Genomic DNA, 19,731 nt, shown 5'->3' with positions numbered 1-19,731 from the left:
GAAAATCAACACATATTCCCAATCTTGTAGGGTTGTGCCCTTTTTGTCCCACAACCATGCGAATTTCCTATTCTGACTTATTGATAGGGTAGATGATGCCAACAACTAGCATCCCTTCTATCTCTTTTTGTACGATGGGTTTATATTTATGTTCAAGTTTGTATGGTATTTTATTTATAGGTTTTGCTCCTGAAATGAGGTCAATTTTCGTTTCCCCCATTTCCTTATGGGAAAACAATTCTTGGTACTCTTTTAGTAAGTTGATAAATTTTGTTGTTTGTTTGTCTGACTAGTAGTCACCTATTTGGGCTAGCTTAGGTTGGTCGTCATTTGATATATCAACTTCCTTTGTTTTAATCTCTACATCCATCTATTCAGGGGCTGTTGACTTGTCGAGTCTCTGACATGTCTGACTTTTACCTCTCGATATGTGGGTGGAAAGTCTAATTGATCAAGGTTTTCATTTTCTTTCTTTTCCACTTTAAACATTGATTTAATTTTTCTGAGATTTTCGGAATGTTCCTTCTTCCAACAAAAAATTTGACCAGTAGTATGAGTATCTTCCATCTACAAATGACTAGAAATTTTCTCATTTGATAAGAATGATACATGATTTCATATAGGATTTGATGAGATGTGAATTTCTACTTCTTATTTCCACTTATTGAGGGATTTTTCCTTCAAAAATTATTTAATATATTGAGTTTCCTTGACCAATTCCTACTCTTTTGTCTAGAATTCAAAGTCCTTAATAAAATTATCTTTAGTTCTTTCCCTTGTAATGATTGATCACGAGCTTCCTCTAGTTTGTACCTTTTATTAGGAAAATTATCCAAAGTGTTAGGAAACATATGAGGCAATACCCTTTCATCCCTATATCTAATTCTTCACCATTATGACTCACAGTTTTGTATATGAAGAACGAGATCTTGTACGGGCTGGAATATTGGGATATTTTCTTATATTGATAACTTATGCCCTCCAAAACTTTCAATAAAATATGTTGTTGTTATTGTCCACGTTTGGATTTGGGTCGAATGAGTATCCCACCAAAGAGCTGCTTGACCAATGAAAGTATGAACCAAGCTTTGCATTCTCCCTTGATCTCCAATATATTTGGTCACTTGCTCAACATGATTCATAAGAGATGCCCATTCCTTGAATCTAAGTATATTATTGGAGTCTTCATTTAAATCAAACTGTAACAATGATGACACTCCTTTGCTTTTCCTTTCTTAGATTATGGGCATAGATTTTATGGCGAAACATGACCAAACATTCTTCATTGGTATTTCTTCAATTGTCTAACGTTCTTTCACTTTAGATTCATAATTGTCGATTTTTACATTCATAGATCTTGGTGTCAGAATTTTGTCCAATAGAAAGTGGGGAGTCTATGAATATCTCTCTGAATACATTAGGCTCCAAATTTCCTTTATCTTCCTGGAGGACTTGATATAGCCTTCTTGTCTCTGATTTTTTTTCCCATGGTTCAACCGAAGGATTTCCTTCGCGAGGGTTAAGGCAAATAATTATGTTATTATTATTACCTTTTAGTTTAATTATGTCTTTTTCTAAAGATAAGGTGGCTTTCATCCTTTGACCCCATGGTCTCCGGACTAAATTTGGATAAGGCAAAATTCCGTCGACTAAGTCAATGGATTCGAAGTCAACAAAGGTCAAGATTCCCATAATTGATGGCTTAAGTTGTCATAGTGTTCCAATTTGCTCATTGAACCTTTGGTAAACTAATTTAAGATCGTTAGTAGTCTTGTGAAGTGATGGTTTCCCAAAATTAATCCATGTTTCTCTTGAAAGTATATTTACTTGAGATCCAAATTTGACCATGACTTGTTTCATCATATATCCATTTATTTGCAAATTAGCCCGAGGGTTGTCATCGTCTGAAAATCCACTTTATGAAGATGGCACATGTTTTTGCGTTGATTTCTTTCTTCATTGCAATCTTTTAATATATTTACAAGTTCAACAAGGCGACCAAATGATTATTCTTCCTTTAATAGTTCCAGAGGATTCAACGATTCCAAGAAGTATTTTCTTGACCCGTGCTAGACCTAGTAAAGACATGGACGTTTTTTGGATTTATAATATCTTTCTTTGAGAAGGATTGTAACAAATTGACGACCCTTTTATTTAATATATTTTTCAGAATTTTAGGGAAATCCTCCAATGAGTGCTCACCCAAACCACACATATTATAAGAACATAAGTTGGTCGTGTTTCAGTGGGCATCTAGGTGTCGCGGGGCCCTCTTGGTAGCATCTAAAATAATAAATCTTCCTCACTCTCAACCTCTACCATGACCTTGACCATTGTGTCCTCTGCTTCGACCACCATATCCTCCTCTTTTGTTTTCTCTTCCTCCTTGGATAGGTGGCTCATTATATTGTCTCGAAGCCTGAGTATGGTAAACAAAATGATATTTGGGATTATTCTTCACATTTTAATGACTTTCTTGCATTGAGTGGCCATTATCCTCCTATATTTAACACCATTTTGGCTTAGTATTATGTAAATTATACTAACATTTATGAAATCCCCATGACTCTTATACCTATCTTTTGGGCTATGAATTTGATGAGAAGAATTGGACTTTGCATGGCCCTTGGAACATACATCTCTCTTTGGAGACAATTTTCCATTATCACTACCATCATGGTGTTACATATAATCACTTGATGATTTCTTTGCCTCAACAATTTTAGAGCACCTTCCAATTTCTCCATGGTCATAACCCAATCCTTCATATCATGGTCATTCCTTCACCCTGATAGGATTAATGATACCTTGTCCATTGACTCCGAGGCCTCTTCAATCATAACCCATCTAATTTAAAAGCTTCATACCAATACCCTTGGTATGCTTTTCAAAGGATTCAAATTGTGTGTTATCAACATTAGCTGAAGGAGTAGAACTAGAAACACTAATTACCTCCTTTGGCCTATCACCCATCTTTTCTCTTTCAGATGTTGATGACGAAGTGGATCATGACTCTAGCCAACCAAATTTTACCAATTGACACAGGGAGAATATTTCAGATGCTTGCAAAAATTCCAAGCATTATTTTCAACATAGGGTCGATATCCTGTGTACGAACCATGCCCACAAATTGGCTTCATCTTGGAGGGATTATTTGCTGCTATCAGGATGCAACTCTACCGGTTTGTTCATCCAATACATGCTGCAAATGTAGGCACATTTTCCTTTTATCCTCCTCTGCAATTTCAAGCAATCTCCTTACCTCGACATTCTCCATTTGAAGAGATAGATTAATCACCTCCAAATCTTCTGGTCTTTCACGCTTCAGTTTCTTGCCCATAGTTTCAATCCAGTCAGAACCCGCTCTGATACCAACTGATATAAAAATGGGATAACAACACTCCTTGATAAAAACCGATCGCCCTCTAACACTTTTGAAGTTAATAAAATGGGTCTTTAAAAGTAAAATAAGTTTCATAACCTCTTCAAGATGGAAAGTTAAGTTTTCACATGAACTTAAAAGAGAAACAAATTCACATGCAACTCAAGATGATAAACATGAATAGAAGAAACCAACATTTGATAACATAGTTCACCACTCTTGGGCTACGTCTCTGGGTCGTGCCCCAATGACTAGGCTTGCTATATTGATTTCAGCAACAAATGAGTACATCACAAATTGTTGACACAAGAGTGGCTTATTTCTCCTACCAAGAAACATTTTTCTACAAATAATTGTCACTCAAAAATATGATTCCCTACAGCAAGTCATGATGTCAACAGAAAAATGACACTCTCACAACAGGTCCTTATACTCCACCTTAAATCCAAACAAATAAACATACAACAAATCCACAATGAAGTGTTGAAAAGAGCTTCTCTCATGTGCACATTGAGAAAACACTGAAAATAGTTGTTTGTGTTGAAGTAACAACTATTTCAGATGGAACTAGAAGGTTAGAAAACCTCTGACTATGCCCTCTCCATAAAAGATGCCACCTTCTTGCTTCAAAACTTTGGTTGTCTCTAGCACTAAAGGACTTGATTGTGAAAAAATTCATCATCCAGTGCCCAAATCAGAAAACTGAGGATGCCATTAAGTCCCGGACACTCAAAAAAACCCTATTTAGAGTGTATACTTATTCGCTATTTCTCGATGTGCTTTTAGCGGGAATTATTTGCGTTGATATTTGTTGGGTTTGATCACAGTTGGGGTTTGGTTACAGTTGGGGTTTGGAAGCTCGTCCACCCGGAAACGGGGTCGAACCATGTATTTCTTTAAAGAATTTAAACAAGGAATCCCACTGAGTTTAATTCTGTAACGTGTAGCGACAGGGTTTCGGCCACTCACACTCAGGGTCTTGTACTCGCCTCTGGTTGCGTATTTTCCTTTTTAAGAACTAGCTTAATTCTCTGTTGTAGAGTCATGACCAGAACCTGGTCTTTAGGAAAATATTTCCCTGTTCCACCACATTCTGACTCTGTTTTTCTAATAAGAATATAGTCTCATTTATTTCTGAATCATGTCTTTTATTTTGTTTTTAAGACGCTTGTTAAATTTAAGGGGATTTCACCTTTGATATTTTGAGCCACGCTGGCCAACTCTGTAATTGTAATAGCTACCTTCTGTAAGTCCATTCTGTGTTTTAATTTTGGCACGGAAAGACATACACTCTTAAACTTGTTAACGTGTAATAAAATGGTCGCTTTTGTATTATCTTGAGTTACTCTTCATGGGTTATGTTCCACAGAGAACGTTTTCTAAACTTATGCGACGCTGCCATACGTTGCTGGCTTATCGACTATTATTTTCTCTATGTCCTTCTGGTTACGCTATTCTGCAGAGGGTTTGGTTTGGTAAATCGTCTCGGTTACCGGACAGTATACTTATTCGCTATTTCTTGATGTGCTTTTAGCCGGAATTATCTCCGTTGATATTTGTTGGGTTTGATTACAGTTGGGGTTTGGAAACTCGTCCACCCGTAAACGGGTCGAACCATGTTTTTCTTTAAAGAATTTAAACGAGTAATCCCTCTGAGTTTAATTCTGTTAGGTGGAGCGACAGGGTTTAGGCCTGAGTCCTCACATTCAGGGTCTTGGACTCTCCTCTGGTTGCGTACTTTCCTTTAAAAGAACTAGCTTAATTCTCTATTGCAGAGTCATGACCAGAACGTGGTCTTTACGAAAATATTTCCCTGTACCACCGCATTCCGACCCTGTTTTTTTTTAATAAGAATATGGTCTAATTTATTTCTGAATGTCGACGAACGTTCGTGTACAAGGGTTGCACAGCTTCCCACAGATTATGTCCCTCTGCTGCAGTGGGATACGCTGACCAACATGAGTCCTCCCACAGACTCTCTTCAATACATACCCTCATAACAGAGGACGATGATAGGCCGTGGCTTCAGTCACGCAAGGAGGGTATACATACCCTCATAACAGAGGACGATGATAGGCCGTGGCTTCAGTCACGCAAGGAGGGTGTGGCTCGCTGGTTTCCACCATTTGTAGATGTTACGGAGGAAGAAGGGTTGTGTGCAGCTTTGCCGTTAACTGTGAATGCAAATATGGGTGCTTGAAGGTTTGCCCAAACTGTTAGTGCGGTTGTAAACACATTGTCATGAGTCCAGAAAAATCAAAATAAAACTTTACATATTTACAACATTTTTGTAAACCAAAAATTCCCCAGAATATTTCAAATTCTACAGTGCATAGTTTTTTTACATCTAAACATTGTGTTGGGCTTCTTTTGTGACGCCCGCAATCTTACGTCCTGTGCCTTTCGTCACGGTGGTTGCGTGGGTAAACTATGGCAGCCCACAAAGAAGATTTATGGAATAAGAATTTAACTTTGATACCGCCATTGTGTCTGTTGAGATGAGATTCTATACCATCCAAGCTATGATTGTGTCTGTTGGGATGTGATAACACACCATCCCAACCCTGAAAGATGCGACGATATTCGTGCAAAGATTTGTGGAATAAGAATAACTTTCTGTCGCCATTCTTTCGGCTTGGATGGGATTTTATGCCATTCCCATCTCTGCACCTGTTCGTTTGAATGGTCTGAGTTCTACCCAATAGTTCCCACGAAAGATGCCTTTTCTTTAAAAATTCCCATGCATTTCAGATTGAATGTACCGATTCAATTTCAATCAAACTCTCTGCGCCTCCGACTCCGCCTCCTTTTGAAGTAAACGTTAAGGTAATTCTCAATCGAAAGCATCTATCTACTAATTTTGGAAGGATGACACTAATTTAAACTCCACTCCATTGGGTTTCATGGCACGCTGTAAATGATGTATTTTATGGTTGGAGTTGTCTATAATGCGATTTTTTGGAGATTCCGGTGACGGAATCCGGCGGAAGAAATTGAGGTTAAATCTTGATTTGTTGCAGTTAAAATGGTTTTTTAACTGCATATTTGGATTCAGCACCCTGAAAAACCCCTGGGACGTTTTCATTGTGCAGAAACTAGCTATCAAACTTGCGATTCCAATAAATTCCTGTCGGATTTCGACCAGAAAAACTCGCCAGAAAAGCTTTCAAAAAGTCGCGTTATAGACAACTGCTTTTATAGTTTACCAAACCCACAGGAATATAATTGCAACTTAAGTTAAATCCTGTTTTGAATTAATTCGGTGAGATTCATTGCTGTTTGAATTTCTGGAACAATTCAAACTGAGGAGAAACTAACATCAGCCATCATCATCTATATATTTTTTTTCCTTTTAATTATTTTAATATTTTATTACAATTATTAAATCAAGATCGGCATGAGAATATCCTCTCATATCAAGTTTTTATTTGTATACTCATGTCAAGTTTATATATATTATATTATATTTTGTTCATTTATTTATTTATGGTTAATTTTTTTATTATTTAAATTAATATTTAAATATATTTTAAATTTAATTATTATTTTTAGTTATATTTATATTTATTTTAAAAAATAATTAAAAAGTAATTTTATATATAATGATACACAATATATAATGGTATTCGACCGAGATTCTGATTGCTTTAATTATATATCTCAATAAAATAATTAAATTAATTAAAGTGTAATTGCTTTAATTTTATTCACGAAAAAAGTTAGGCACAATAGTTATTTTAAATTTTATTTAATAAAAAATATATTTTTATCAAATCATATTATTATAAATATTAATATTTTTATCAAATAAAATTATTTTAAATATGAAAATATTTATTATTTTTAAAATTTATTTTAAATTTAATTATTAATAAATTAATTTTATATTCAAATTATAAAAACATCAAAATTTACTAATAAATTTTATAAAAAGAATAAATATCGTTAAAAATATTTTTTTAATGTTTATTAAAAGTTTAATTATTAGTAAAAAAATGTTTTACAAAAAATATTGATCATATTTACGATTTGCTATTTTCTATATAAAATCTAAATAAAAAAAATAATATTAAATTTTATTATAATTATGATATTATTCGTTTATTTTAGGAAATGAGGAAGTTAATTATTTGAAATTTGGTTTTTCAGATTCCGAAGGCTATATCAGTTGGCCCATGGGGAGGCGAAAGTGGAGATTTCTGGGATGATGGGGTGTATGCCGGCATTCGCCAAATAAAATTAGTTTACGGAAGTGTGATAAATTCCATCAATATTGGATATGAAAGCAATGGGGCTATTGTTTGGTCGAAGCATGGAGGAAGAGGAGGAAATAATAATGCGGAGGTATTATATGTATTTAAGAGTATGAAATGAATTTAAAGTTTATATTTAATTTTTTTGGTTTGTTTTAATATGTTTGTGATTTGAAAATTTGTGTTTTATAAGAAATTTAAAGGTTTTAAGTAGAATTTTTTTGGTAGAAATCACAAAAGATAAATTTTTGACTAAAATATTTCTCTTATATAATTTTTAAGGTTCATTTATTATAGATCACAAAAGCTTAACTTCAAATTAAATATATTAAAGTTCTTGAAATATTTTTGAAATTATTTTTTATTGGAGTTACACAATTTTTTATATATTAAAGTTCTTAAAATATTTTTGAAATTATTTTTGATTTGAGTTACACAAATTTTTAAAATGGTTAAGTTTTAAATAATTACTTTTAATTATTAAAAAATTTAAAATCAAAACAAAATCTTTTAAAATGAATCATTGAGACAAATTATAAATATTTAAAAATATAAAAAAAATTATATTTATTAAATTATTATCTATAAATATAATTGGTTATATTCAGAAAATTAGAATATATTTAATTATATGAAAGTGGTGGTGGTTTTTATTTATTTTTAATTATATGAAAAGAAATGCATTAGGTAAATAAATGAAATTTAAATTAAATTAAAAATATATGAAAATTAATATGAAAAAAATAACATTTATTTATTTATAAATTATGATATACTTTTGATATTTTGATATGTATTTTGTAATTGGATTAAACTTTACCATTATTCAATGATTACTGATTTTTTATTTTTTCTTCTTATGTGTAAGATGGAATTGGATTATCCCAAGGAGAGAATCACATCAATAAGTGGACGTTTCGACACTTGTCTGAGGTCACTCACTTTTGAGAGCACTTTTGAGAGCAACGTGAAGAAGACATATGGTCCTTTCGGAGTTGAAGATGGCACATATTTCTCATTACCCATGGCAGAAGGGAAGATAGTAGGCTTCCATGGTCAAAGTGGTTTGTATTTAAATTGCATTGGGGTATATATTTCAAAGGTACGTTGTTTGTTGTTTTTTGTTTTTTAAATTTTAATAACGTACGTGTCATATGCATATAGTATGGATTTTAAAGAACTTTTTATTTTTATTAAATGATTTTTTTAAATTGATATTTTCCGAGGTTGTTTTCTTTTAGTTTTATTAATCAGGTTGTTTGATTAATTTGAATGGGAAACACCAAGTTTATTGAAGTAAGTTTTCTAGTCTTTTATATAATTGTTATTGGATTTTTTAAATTTCTTATGAATGATTTTTTATCCAAAATTTTTTACATTAATTTTAGAGAAATCCAAAATTTATTAAAATAAATATTCTAGTATTTTGTATTATTGTTATCAAATTAAGTATAATATTTAGTTTAAAAAATTTCACACTTATTTTTACAAAAAGTATCTGATGACTTCTTTTAGTTTTATATTTAATATGTAATAGTTATAGGGATTTATAGTATATCTTCGTACAATTTTAGGGTTTGGAAGATGAGTTCTTTCTTTGATTTATATTTTTTTGGAATAAATTCTCAAATACATTTATTTTTTAAATGAAAAATTTAAATAAATTTTCAGTATATCATTTTTCGTAAGTATATAATTTTTTTTTTAGTTTTAGTTTCAACTTTCAATATTTTGCATATCAGTTTTTATTAATGATCATATTTATTTTTAAATTTAACATAATGAGATGTTGGTTAAAGATCCATTAATTATCTTCAATTTCTCAAAATTAACTTTTTTTTCAACAAAAGAATAGAGGATATGGAAATCAATGTTATCCTCATGAGTGCATGTCCTAGCATTGGAGGTGGTGCTTAGATTTTAGTGCTATATGAAAATTTTCCAATAACTTTATATCGATTGAATTTATGGGTTAGATTAGCATAATCTTTTATCCATAAAGGATTAAGATTGGCTTTATGGGCTATAATATTGAATTAAACCTTACCAATTTTAGCACCAAAGCCATTGAGGAGAATAATGCCCTCTTTGGATTAGAGGGTAGAAATATCATTTTCTAAATTAATAAAAGGGTGTGTTTTTTGTAAAAGGTAACAGTGAAAGTGAAAAAATAGGAGATAACAAGGAAAAGTGATACTTTGTATTAAAAAATGATATTAAGTTAAATATCTTAGTTAGAGTGATCCCTTGCACATGTCCTAGCATTGGAGGTAGTGCTTAGATTTTAGTGCCATATGAAAATTTACCAATAACTTTGTATCGGTTGAATTTATGGGTTAGATTAGCATAATATTTTATCCATAAAGGATTAAGATTGGCTTTATGGGCTATAATATTGAATTAAACCTTACCAATTTTAGCACCAAAGCCATTGAGGAGAATAATGCCCTCTTTGGATTAGAGGGTAGAAATATCATTTTCTAAATTAATAAAAGGGTGTGTTTTTTTGTAAAAGGTAACAATGAAAGTGAAAAAATAGGAGGTAACAAGGAAAAGTGATACTTTGTATTAAAAAATGATATTAAGTCAAATATCTTAGTTAGAGTGATCCCTTGCACATGTCCTAGCATTGGAGGTAGTGATTAGATTTTAGTGCCATGTGAAAATTTACCAATAACTTTATATCGATTGAATTTATGGGTTAGATTAGCATAATCTTTTATCCATCAAGGATTAAGATTGGCTTTATGGGCTATAATATTGAATTAAACCTTACCAATTTTAGCACCAAAGCCATTGAGGAGAATAATGCCCTCTTTGGATTAGAGGGTAGAAATATCATTTTCTAAATTAATAAAAGGGTGTGTTTTTTGTAAAGGATTAATATTGGCTTTATGGGCTATAATATTGAATTAAACCTTACCAATTTTAGCACCAAAGCCATTGAGGAGAATAATGCCCTCTTTGGATTAGAGGGTAGAAATATCATTTTCTAAATTAATAAAAGGGTGTGTTTTTTGTAAAGGATTAATATTGGCTTTATGGGCTATAATATTGAATTAAACCTTACCAATTTTAGCACCAAAGCCATTGAGGAGAATAATGCCCTCTTTGGATTAGAGGGTAGAAATATCATTTTCTAAATTAATAAAAGGGTGTGTTTTTTGTAAAAGGTAACAGTGGAAGTGAAAAAATAGGAGATAACAAGGAAAAGTGACTCTTTGTATTAAAAAATGATATTAAGTCAAATATCTTAGTTAGATTGATCCCTTGCACATCAATTTTTTGTTTCTAATGGATAAAATTGTGTATCTATATGTTCGGTAGAGTTTTTTGTTTCAAGAAGAACTATATCATTTGATGATAGAGACTTTCTCTAAGGAAGCTTTTTAAAATTTCATTTCAAAATTTCAAGTTTTCTTAGCTCCTATTTGTTACATTTAAAATTAATACATCCTTCATTATATTTATATTTCGATGGATGTGCGAAAATGTCCCAAAGTAAAAAGTGCCCAATTCAAAACATACTAATTATTATTCTTCAATATAAAATGTAACTGAGTATGCAAATGCAAGATGAAACTATTTAGAAATATACTAGCCTATATAATCCTATCTATGTTTTGCTAGCTTAAATCACTTTTAGGAACCAATTGATATAAAATAAAAGTAGAGCTATAGAGAATAAGGAGAATAGTCCATGAACTACAATCAACACTAAACTTGAGGAAAACTCTCAAAACTAAGGATAACCTATAAATAATTGAGATTGGATACTAGATTCATGTTAGAATTGATGTAAAATAGAGAGATATGTATAAAGAGTAAGAATAATAGTCCAACAACTACCATAGGTTTGTTATGGAAAATTTATAATATTTGAGGATGGATAATAACTTATTGGGGGAATATCTACTTTACATCAAGTAGTTAACAATGCATAAGGCAAGTAAGAATTTGCACTATAAGCAGGATAATAAACTATAGATCACAACCTCTAGCCCCACAAGCTTAAGAAAAGGCTATGAATAGATATAATTGTCCATAAACATCCACAATTTGCAAAATATAAGAGCATAAGCTAACAATGTATTCTATTCAATAAGGCAATTTACATTATTAGAGTAGAATTTTTTTAACACAAAGATAACTTTGAAGTCCAGTTCTATTATATGTTATTTTGCTCATTATTTCACTTTCTAACCTCATACCTCAAAAGTGATTTGAATCAAAGAAGCAACTTTGGCAAGGCCTTTTCTTCACACTCTTCATAGAAATTTGCAAGAAGAAATTTAGGTAGGAGATCAAGTGGTAAAATGAAAAGGATATCAAATGCGTAGTTTTATGAATATGTTCCTTTGACACTCTCTCAAAAAAATCCATATCCCTTTAAACATAATATTCACAATAATTGAAAGGAAATGTGGGAATTGAGTTGGTAAACATTCATCAATGCATGTCAAACCTGTAACCATTAAACAACCTATGAAATGATCAACAAGGCCATGCGTTTAAAATGAAAATGGCCATGAGATTACCATAAATTAAAATGTAATATAATTTATGTACTTTACTTGAATTCTTCATCATGGATGAACACGTTTAAATCTTGAGACAAGGTTGAAATATTTCTTCGGCTTTTGGACACCAAAATTTATTCCTATTTTTGTGGCATTGCCACCCAGAGTCAAAATGCATTTGTTTTTATTTTGATTTTGATTCCCTTCATGTCTAGTAGCTCCTTAATCAGTGCAACTGTGAGAAATATATTTTCTTTGGAAATAAACAACTTCTAGTAACAGGAAGGTTAACATCCTTTTTCAGTGTTGGAAACACATTTATCGAGGTTTTCTTCATAATTTTTTCACACACTGACCTACTAATTTTCATTAAAACTAAAATAATAGCCTCAAAGTCCCAATGCATACAAAATTAAGTTTAAAAAATGGCATGTTGTTCTTCATGGATTTTGACATTATGCAACACTCTAGAGATGAGAAAACATAGTTCTTTCTTGTCATGTTGGCTTTATATGAGCTAAGTCATGAAAAATAATTTGGAAAAGGAGAGAAAAAAATATCAAGGAAGGAGGAACAAAAAAATTAGGGAATGCGAAATTAGGGGAAAAGTGGTAGAATTTAACCATGAGAATGTTGAGTGTTTCATGTTGTAGTCAAGAATGGAAGTATACTAAGCACATATCCCAAAACATAATTAAATTTAATAATTTTGAATGCTAAGATGATGTTAATAGGTGAGTGATTTTCCAAAGAGGAAAATTTCTAAGTTTGATAGTCAGTAAGCCCAATTATCAGCTTTGGAAGATGAGAAACACTCCACGGTGGTTGATTTGACTTTTGAGGGTGAACAACTAACATCAAGTAGTAAGAAGATTGACTCGATGGCATTGATGTATTACTAGATTACCCAACCAACCATTTACCTTTTATTAGGGAAAATATCAAAAAATAGTAAAGTTTGTAATATGCATATACTCCAATATGAGCCATAATTCCAACTTTATACACATTGTATATTTCAAAATTATTTCAACTTAGCTCATAGTTTCCATAAATTAACAACTTTTATACCATTAATTATACAAATTTCACTTTTCTAGAGGATCAACTTGAATGAACTAGTATCTTCCTCTTCTCATCTGTACTAAACGCAGGAACGTGGGTTTTTTATCGGCCTTATCTCTCGGCGAGCTTGAAGTTATTGTATCTGGATGCCTATTTTACTGGTTTTGGAATTGGTTGTCTATATCATGTACAAGCCTCTCAGCGTGTTTGAAAAATTGATTGTTTTGGTTGTTTATATATGTACAAGTCTCTCGGCATGTTTGAAACTTTTTGCATTGGCAGGGACTTGCTGCTACGCAACCCTCCTTGTTAATGCATATGATGAATCCTTCTATACCACAAAAGCGTTAATGTTGTTGAATGTTGACTAGTTTATATTTTAATTCAATGATCATTGTTGTTATCATTACATTCTCCTTGCATGCTTCTAGTATCATGTTGGTTATTTTTGTTTTGTGAATGATATGTCTTCTCATCCTTGTCCAGAAATTTACGTGTATTAAATGAGCATTGATTTGAGCTTGCTAGATAAGCACAAAATCTATAAAATCTATCATAGAAAATGTGTTGGTTAGCTAGGGTTAGCGAGGCATAAACACAATGTTGAAAGCTATTTATTTCTATGGAATTATATGTATCAATGATAAATCTAATTATCTGAAATGCACTTCATACTAACATTTTATATCATCCCTTTGTTTTATTTTTAGGTTTCCCAATCCGAGGAATAGAAGATGGAAATGAAAACAATGATACGGTTGGATCAATTTGAGATAATGATGATGGTGGTGGTTTCACTAAATATGAGAGTCCAAATACTAGTGTAGATGCATATATTATTTGCATTATATCATTGACATGTTGTATATTTTACTTCTCTTATGTGTTCACTTTATGGTTTGGACATTATATTGACTTGTTTCATTGAGTGGCATTAGGAAATGGTTATACAATCATCATTTTGATTTATTAGTCTATTTTAAATATGACGATTATAAAAAATTGTTTTATAGGATATTATATATATATCTATTTGAATTGATTATTTAATTTTCTATGATGATGTCCATGACATCATGATGTGATTATATTGAAATCATATACACTGACTTGTGTGATTTGATGGAGATGAAGATGTTGCTACAAAATTACGTTTATTATATATTTTTCCAGAGTAAAATTTTAGGCACTAGGGATGGGGTGGGGAAAAAATCAACCTCCCTCTTATATTGAAGGCAAGAGGGAGGATGTTGATATAATGCCAATGCCACATTATACACTCATTTAAGAGCACCACATAGATTATTATATTCTAAAGCTTAATATTTCACATATAATATTTGAACCTTCATGGGGGAGGCTAAAAAAATATTTTTCCCACCCGTTCGAGCTAAACCAAATTGACAAAATGTTTGGACATTAGGGACTACCTAGGGAAAGAAATAACCCTACCTCTTTGCCTAAAGTTAAGATTAAGGTTGTTGATACCATTTCGAAGCCACATAATATACTCGCTTAAGAGCACATATATTACTCTTTTCAAGAACGTAACATGTCATTTACAATATTTAAAACTAGGTGGAGAGGATAACAATCATTCCACCCAACCGTCTAAGTTAAACCCAATTGACATACTTTCCTTATATCTATTGAGCATTGTTGATTTTAATTAATTGCAATTTTGTATGGAAAAATCATTATCTTGAGATATTGTATGTATAAGGAATATTTTATTGATGCACCATTTTTTTTAGTTAGGATGAATGCCTTTAATTTCACTTTAACTACCTTAACGCTTCTTATAATGTTAATTCAAGTTGAGATATATGTTAAATATTGTATTTATTTCGTATTTCTTGAAATAATTTGAATTAAAAAATGAGTATAATAACATTAGCATTAAACATAAAAATTTATTAGGTGAAAAACCATATATGAACTGGATGAATATGGGAAAGAAAAATTGGAAGAAAAACTTGATGCTAAAATGGATGAAATACTAGAAGCTATAGCTGAAGAAAAAGTAGAGTGTTAAAGTGGAAGCCTTAGTGGAAGAAAATATGGTGTTGAAGTGTAGGTTATAGTTAAAAAAAAACATGGTGCTAGAGTTGAAGTTATAGTGGAAATAAAGCCGATTTCTAAATGGAAGCAATAGAAGAAACATGGAATGTTAAAGTGGAAGAAAAAATTTTCTACAAGCAAAGTTGTAATGGAAGAATCTCAATGCTAATGTGGAAGCCATTATGGAAGTAAAACTTATTATGAATAAAAACAAATATTTAGAAGATATAGACAAACTAAAACTAGATGCTAAAGTAGAAGAAATGCTAGAACTTATATTGGAAGTAAAGCTCATTTTGGTGTAAAAAACAAAAATATGGTGAAGTTGGTGGTATAGAAGAAGCTACATTATGAGAAAAAATCAACACAATACATAGTGCTACTCTAGTTAAATTGCATGATGCTAAACCTAGCACAAAAGTGTGATCATAGATAAAATTCAGAAAAACAATTAATGAAAAATGTAATGTGAGAAGAATTTGTCATTAAAATCAGTACCAAAATCAATGTAAAATAAAAAAATTATCATTTAACACCAAATTTTGTGTTGAAAAAAATGTTCTACATTGACAGGAAAAATACATTGAATTTAGAGATAAACTTGGTGTTAATGGACTATTTTGTTACAGTGAAAGAATTACATTAAATAAAAGAAAAATAATGTAAGTTATCTAAAAATAATCCGTGTAACATTGAGCTCATCCTCAACTATATGTTTTTATAATACTTAGCAATGCATTCATGAACTCCCTCATTTACCTAATATTTCCCTCATGGCTCCCTAGTCATTGGAAACTACAATCACTTAATATAATTTTATAAAAAATATATGTTGAAGTAAAATTATTGATGAAATGTGCCCCTTTGGAAGATAATATGTCTAGGTTATGTCAAAAGAAACTTTAGCCTTATGTAAAAGAGGTACACCCCGCATTCATCATGGAGTAAATTACCCTTGTAATCATTTATTATATAAAAAAGTGAAATTACATTATCCAATATGTATTATTTGGATGTAATTCCTCGATCACTTAGATATAACAGAGGTTATGGAGTCCTATGAAAAGCATAACAAAAGAATATCAAAGTTTCATCTTTGTAAAGTGGTGAAATATTTGTGGAGATGCTCTATGTAAGATTGGATATTTTTGAAGATAGTATAGAAGTTATTTCCTTCCCACGGATGTTTCCCCAATTAGAGTTTTACCATGTAAATTTGGTGTGTTTTATTATTGTTCATGTTCTAAATATTCTAACATGGCATTAGAGTTGGTTACTATTTTCTATCTTTTTCAGTAAAAAAAAATTGTAACAATAATTTCTTCAATTGGCTAAACACTATTATTTATAGTTGTGCCATATAAATATATTAACCATTAAGGCTTCTCTCTCGGAATTTTCACTACAAGATTGATTATATATATATATATAGATATATATATAGATATATATATATATATATATATATATATATATATATATATATATATATATATATATATATATATATTCCGACTTCACCATTGGCTCCATAATAATGAATAAGCTAGATCAACTTATTGATTCATTAAATTTAATTTTGTTAATTAGTTTGTTTAACCTATCTTTGGTATATTTATTTATTTTATAACTTGAAGTTTTTGGTGCATATATATATATATATATTTTTTTTTATTTTTTTTTTTCTTCTTCTGGCTTCACCATTGGCTCTGGAATAATGAATAAGCTAGGATCAACTTATTGGTTCATTTAATTTGGCTTTGTCTTTCCTAATTTTCAATTAGTTTGTTTAACCTATTCTTGGTAAAAAATAATTATAACCTAAAGTTTTTGGTACATATTTTAGGTTTGGTGTTTACCATTCCTATTTTTTTTTCTACCAAGCCTTATTGTTCTCTTGAAGCTAATTTGTTTTTCAATAGGAGCTTATTTTTAGTGAATTTTTTTGTTGGGTTTATTTTTCTAGTGATTTAGCTATTCAACCTTCTCTCTCACATCTTCGTACATCGTACAAGCATGTACATATCTATATGACCTCATAGGGTTTAGAAGCTTTTGTAGTAACATATGGATGGGTTTGCATGTTTCTTTGGTAATGGGTTTCTTTAAGTTCATTTTTAGTGGTCTATATGTTGGGCCTCTTCCCTCCTTTGTACATGAATTGTACGAGTCTTTATAGAAATTGTATGGTCATTTGTTTGATACAAATTTTTTGGGGACCAAGATCTAGTGTGCATATGGGGGTTGATTTCTTTTTCGAGCAAGGATATAATTTCTCTTCTTGGTTATATAGATTATGATTAGGAAACTAACAATTTAGATATATGAGCTACCATAGGGTAGATCTTTCAACTTGGTTCATGTATTTTTTCATGGTCTAGTAAGAAGTTGAGAACTCTTTCTCAATTTGTGTGGATTGGTTCAAACATCAAATACATAATTAATATGTGATAACTAGAGTTCAATTTATCGTGCATGTAATTTGGCGTACCACTCTATTGTACTGTTCAACAACCCCCCCATTTATTATATAAATAGTTAGTATTGTATTAATAAATGGGGACCTTTCAAATTCTTTTAAAAAAATTAGCGAATAAGAGCTTTCCTTTTGAAGCCATTCGGAACAAAACTTTGGATAAACTTAAGATATCAAACCAAGTCACTTTGTGACTAGGAATTCTCGCTTTATCGAAAATTGTAGGATCCAAAGTAACAAAGGTTATTTGTGAGTCAAAATCTATGAAATGTGATAAAAGAAACCCCTGTAAAGGACCGAAGGTAGCGTTGGAATTTTTATAAAACTTAAGGCTTAAAGCATTCTTTATAAAATAAAGTATTTATCGCAATCGCGTCGCGGCTTCCACAAAGGCGCAAACATGCAATCCATGAAAATTGTGAATGACAATGTGGACATGACCCAACAGAGTAATGCACTCTGTTATAACTTGAATCAGGTCTGACATATCATGAATAACTATTTTTATGGAATAATTATCCGTTTAAGGAAAAGCACTCATAAAATAAAAAAGTAAGTCGCTCATCGCAAATCGCAAAATACAAGCGACTTTGAATTGGTGTATTCCCAATATCACCAATATTGTAATTTGCGATATTGTGATGTTGCGATTTATCGTAATCGCAGGATTGGTATAACACTTTTTTATTAACGAAATAAAAAGCTACATTGCATATGCCATAGCATTCCTTTTGCTGTTATGTGATATATCATACAGCTGCTGCAAAAAAAAACTGAACTGTCCTTCCTGTGAAGAACCACCTGTCTATGAATCTGCTGAAAGCGTAAAAACCTTAGTCTTTTTACGTTTCCAGCCATAAACCTTGAGGAACCTTTCAAAAAGAGTCATGATCAAGTCTAAAACCGGGTCTCCTCAGTAGAGGAAAACAACCCTTACAAAAAGATAATGAGCATTATATTTTGTACTAGTTCCCATATTAACAAGATTTCAAAAAACTATGTCATGAATATCAAAAAGATGATAAAAAGAAAACTGTATCGGCATCCCTGGAGCTAGAAATGTGGTGGCTGATCCGATACACTAATCTGTCCATGATCCTCCTCTACAACTTTCCAGCTGCCCATATTCTGCTGCAAACCTTCCTTAGAAAGTTTGTCCGCTGATTCATTGCGCTCCCTGTATATAGGACACAAAGAGAAACTATTAAAAGATATTTTTAGAGCCTGTATTTCTTCTAATAATGGTTTCAACATATAATTTTTGCAGGTACTTTGGCCATTAACCCAGTTTATGACATTTAGAGAGTCTCCAAAGATCTGAATCGTGAAGATATTCCTTTGAATGAGCCAACAAAGAAGAAATTTTAACGCTGACATCTCTGCATAGTTATTTGATCCAAACCCTAGTCCCACTGAAGATTTTATAGACTGATTTGCCTTTACATGAATGATCATTCCTGCTCCAGCCTTATTATTTTGCGAAGCCCCATCAAAATATGCCCAAGGGATGCCTTCTTTAATCTGTTCATCCCTTATTTGTCTTGGAGTTCGGTTCTCCTCAGGTTCCGGGATGTTTGAGTAGATGGAAGTACATTGGATTGCTATTGATGATGTAGGGGATTCCTTGTCCTGAAAGATACTCCGGTTCCTAGCGATCCAAACCCCCCAACAGATGATGGGAGGTAGGTTCCGCATGTTTCCTTCTGGATATTGTTTCCACCATTTGTCCCAGACCTCAGGGAGATTTTCTCCTACCCATTCTATCTTTTTGTTCATCAATTTTCCTACCTCCACCCACACATTTTTAACTGCTGGACAAACTAAAAACAGATGATTGATGGTTTCGGCTTCAGATTTGCATAGAGAACACCTCCCTGGGCCTTGCATATATCTAGATTGAAGGATGTCCCATGTAGGAGTTTTCCTCTTTAGAATGCACCAAAAGAAGAGTCTGGCTTTTGCTGGGCATTTGAG

General features: G+C 31.7%; 1 protein-coding gene across 2 annotated transcripts in view; it reads left to right on the top strand.

Moving 5' to 3' along the window:
• LOC149230782 (jacalin-related lectin 3-like) overlaps window positions 1-14,235 on the top strand; it is a 30,311-nt gene extending 16,076 nt beyond the window's left edge. For both annotated transcript variants that reach the window (XM_089376137.1, XM_089376138.1), the window contains exons 5-7: window positions 7,532-7,726; window positions 8,504-8,737; window positions 13,931-14,235. In XM_089376137.1, the coding sequence (XP_089232263.1) occupies window positions 7,532-7,726; window positions 8,504-8,737; window positions 13,931-13,951 (450 nt within the window). In that variant the 3' untranslated portion in view covers window positions 13,952-14,235. The remainder of the gene's footprint in view (window positions 1-7,531; window positions 7,727-8,503; window positions 8,738-13,930) is intronic.
• The last annotated feature ends 5,496 nt before the right edge of the window (window positions 14,236-19,731 follow it).

The sequence above is a fragment of the Pinus tabuliformis genome, chromosome J (genome assembly GCF_031772625.1).
Source record: "Pinus tabuliformis cultivar Carrire ecotype Pingquan chromosome J, CPIR1, whole genome shotgun sequence".
NCBI classification, from domain to species: Eukaryota; Viridiplantae; Streptophyta; class Pinopsida; order Pinales; family Pinaceae; genus Pinus; species Pinus tabuliformis.
Note: the sequence above shows the minus strand (reverse complement) of the source record. Positions and strands in the feature narration are given on the sequence as shown.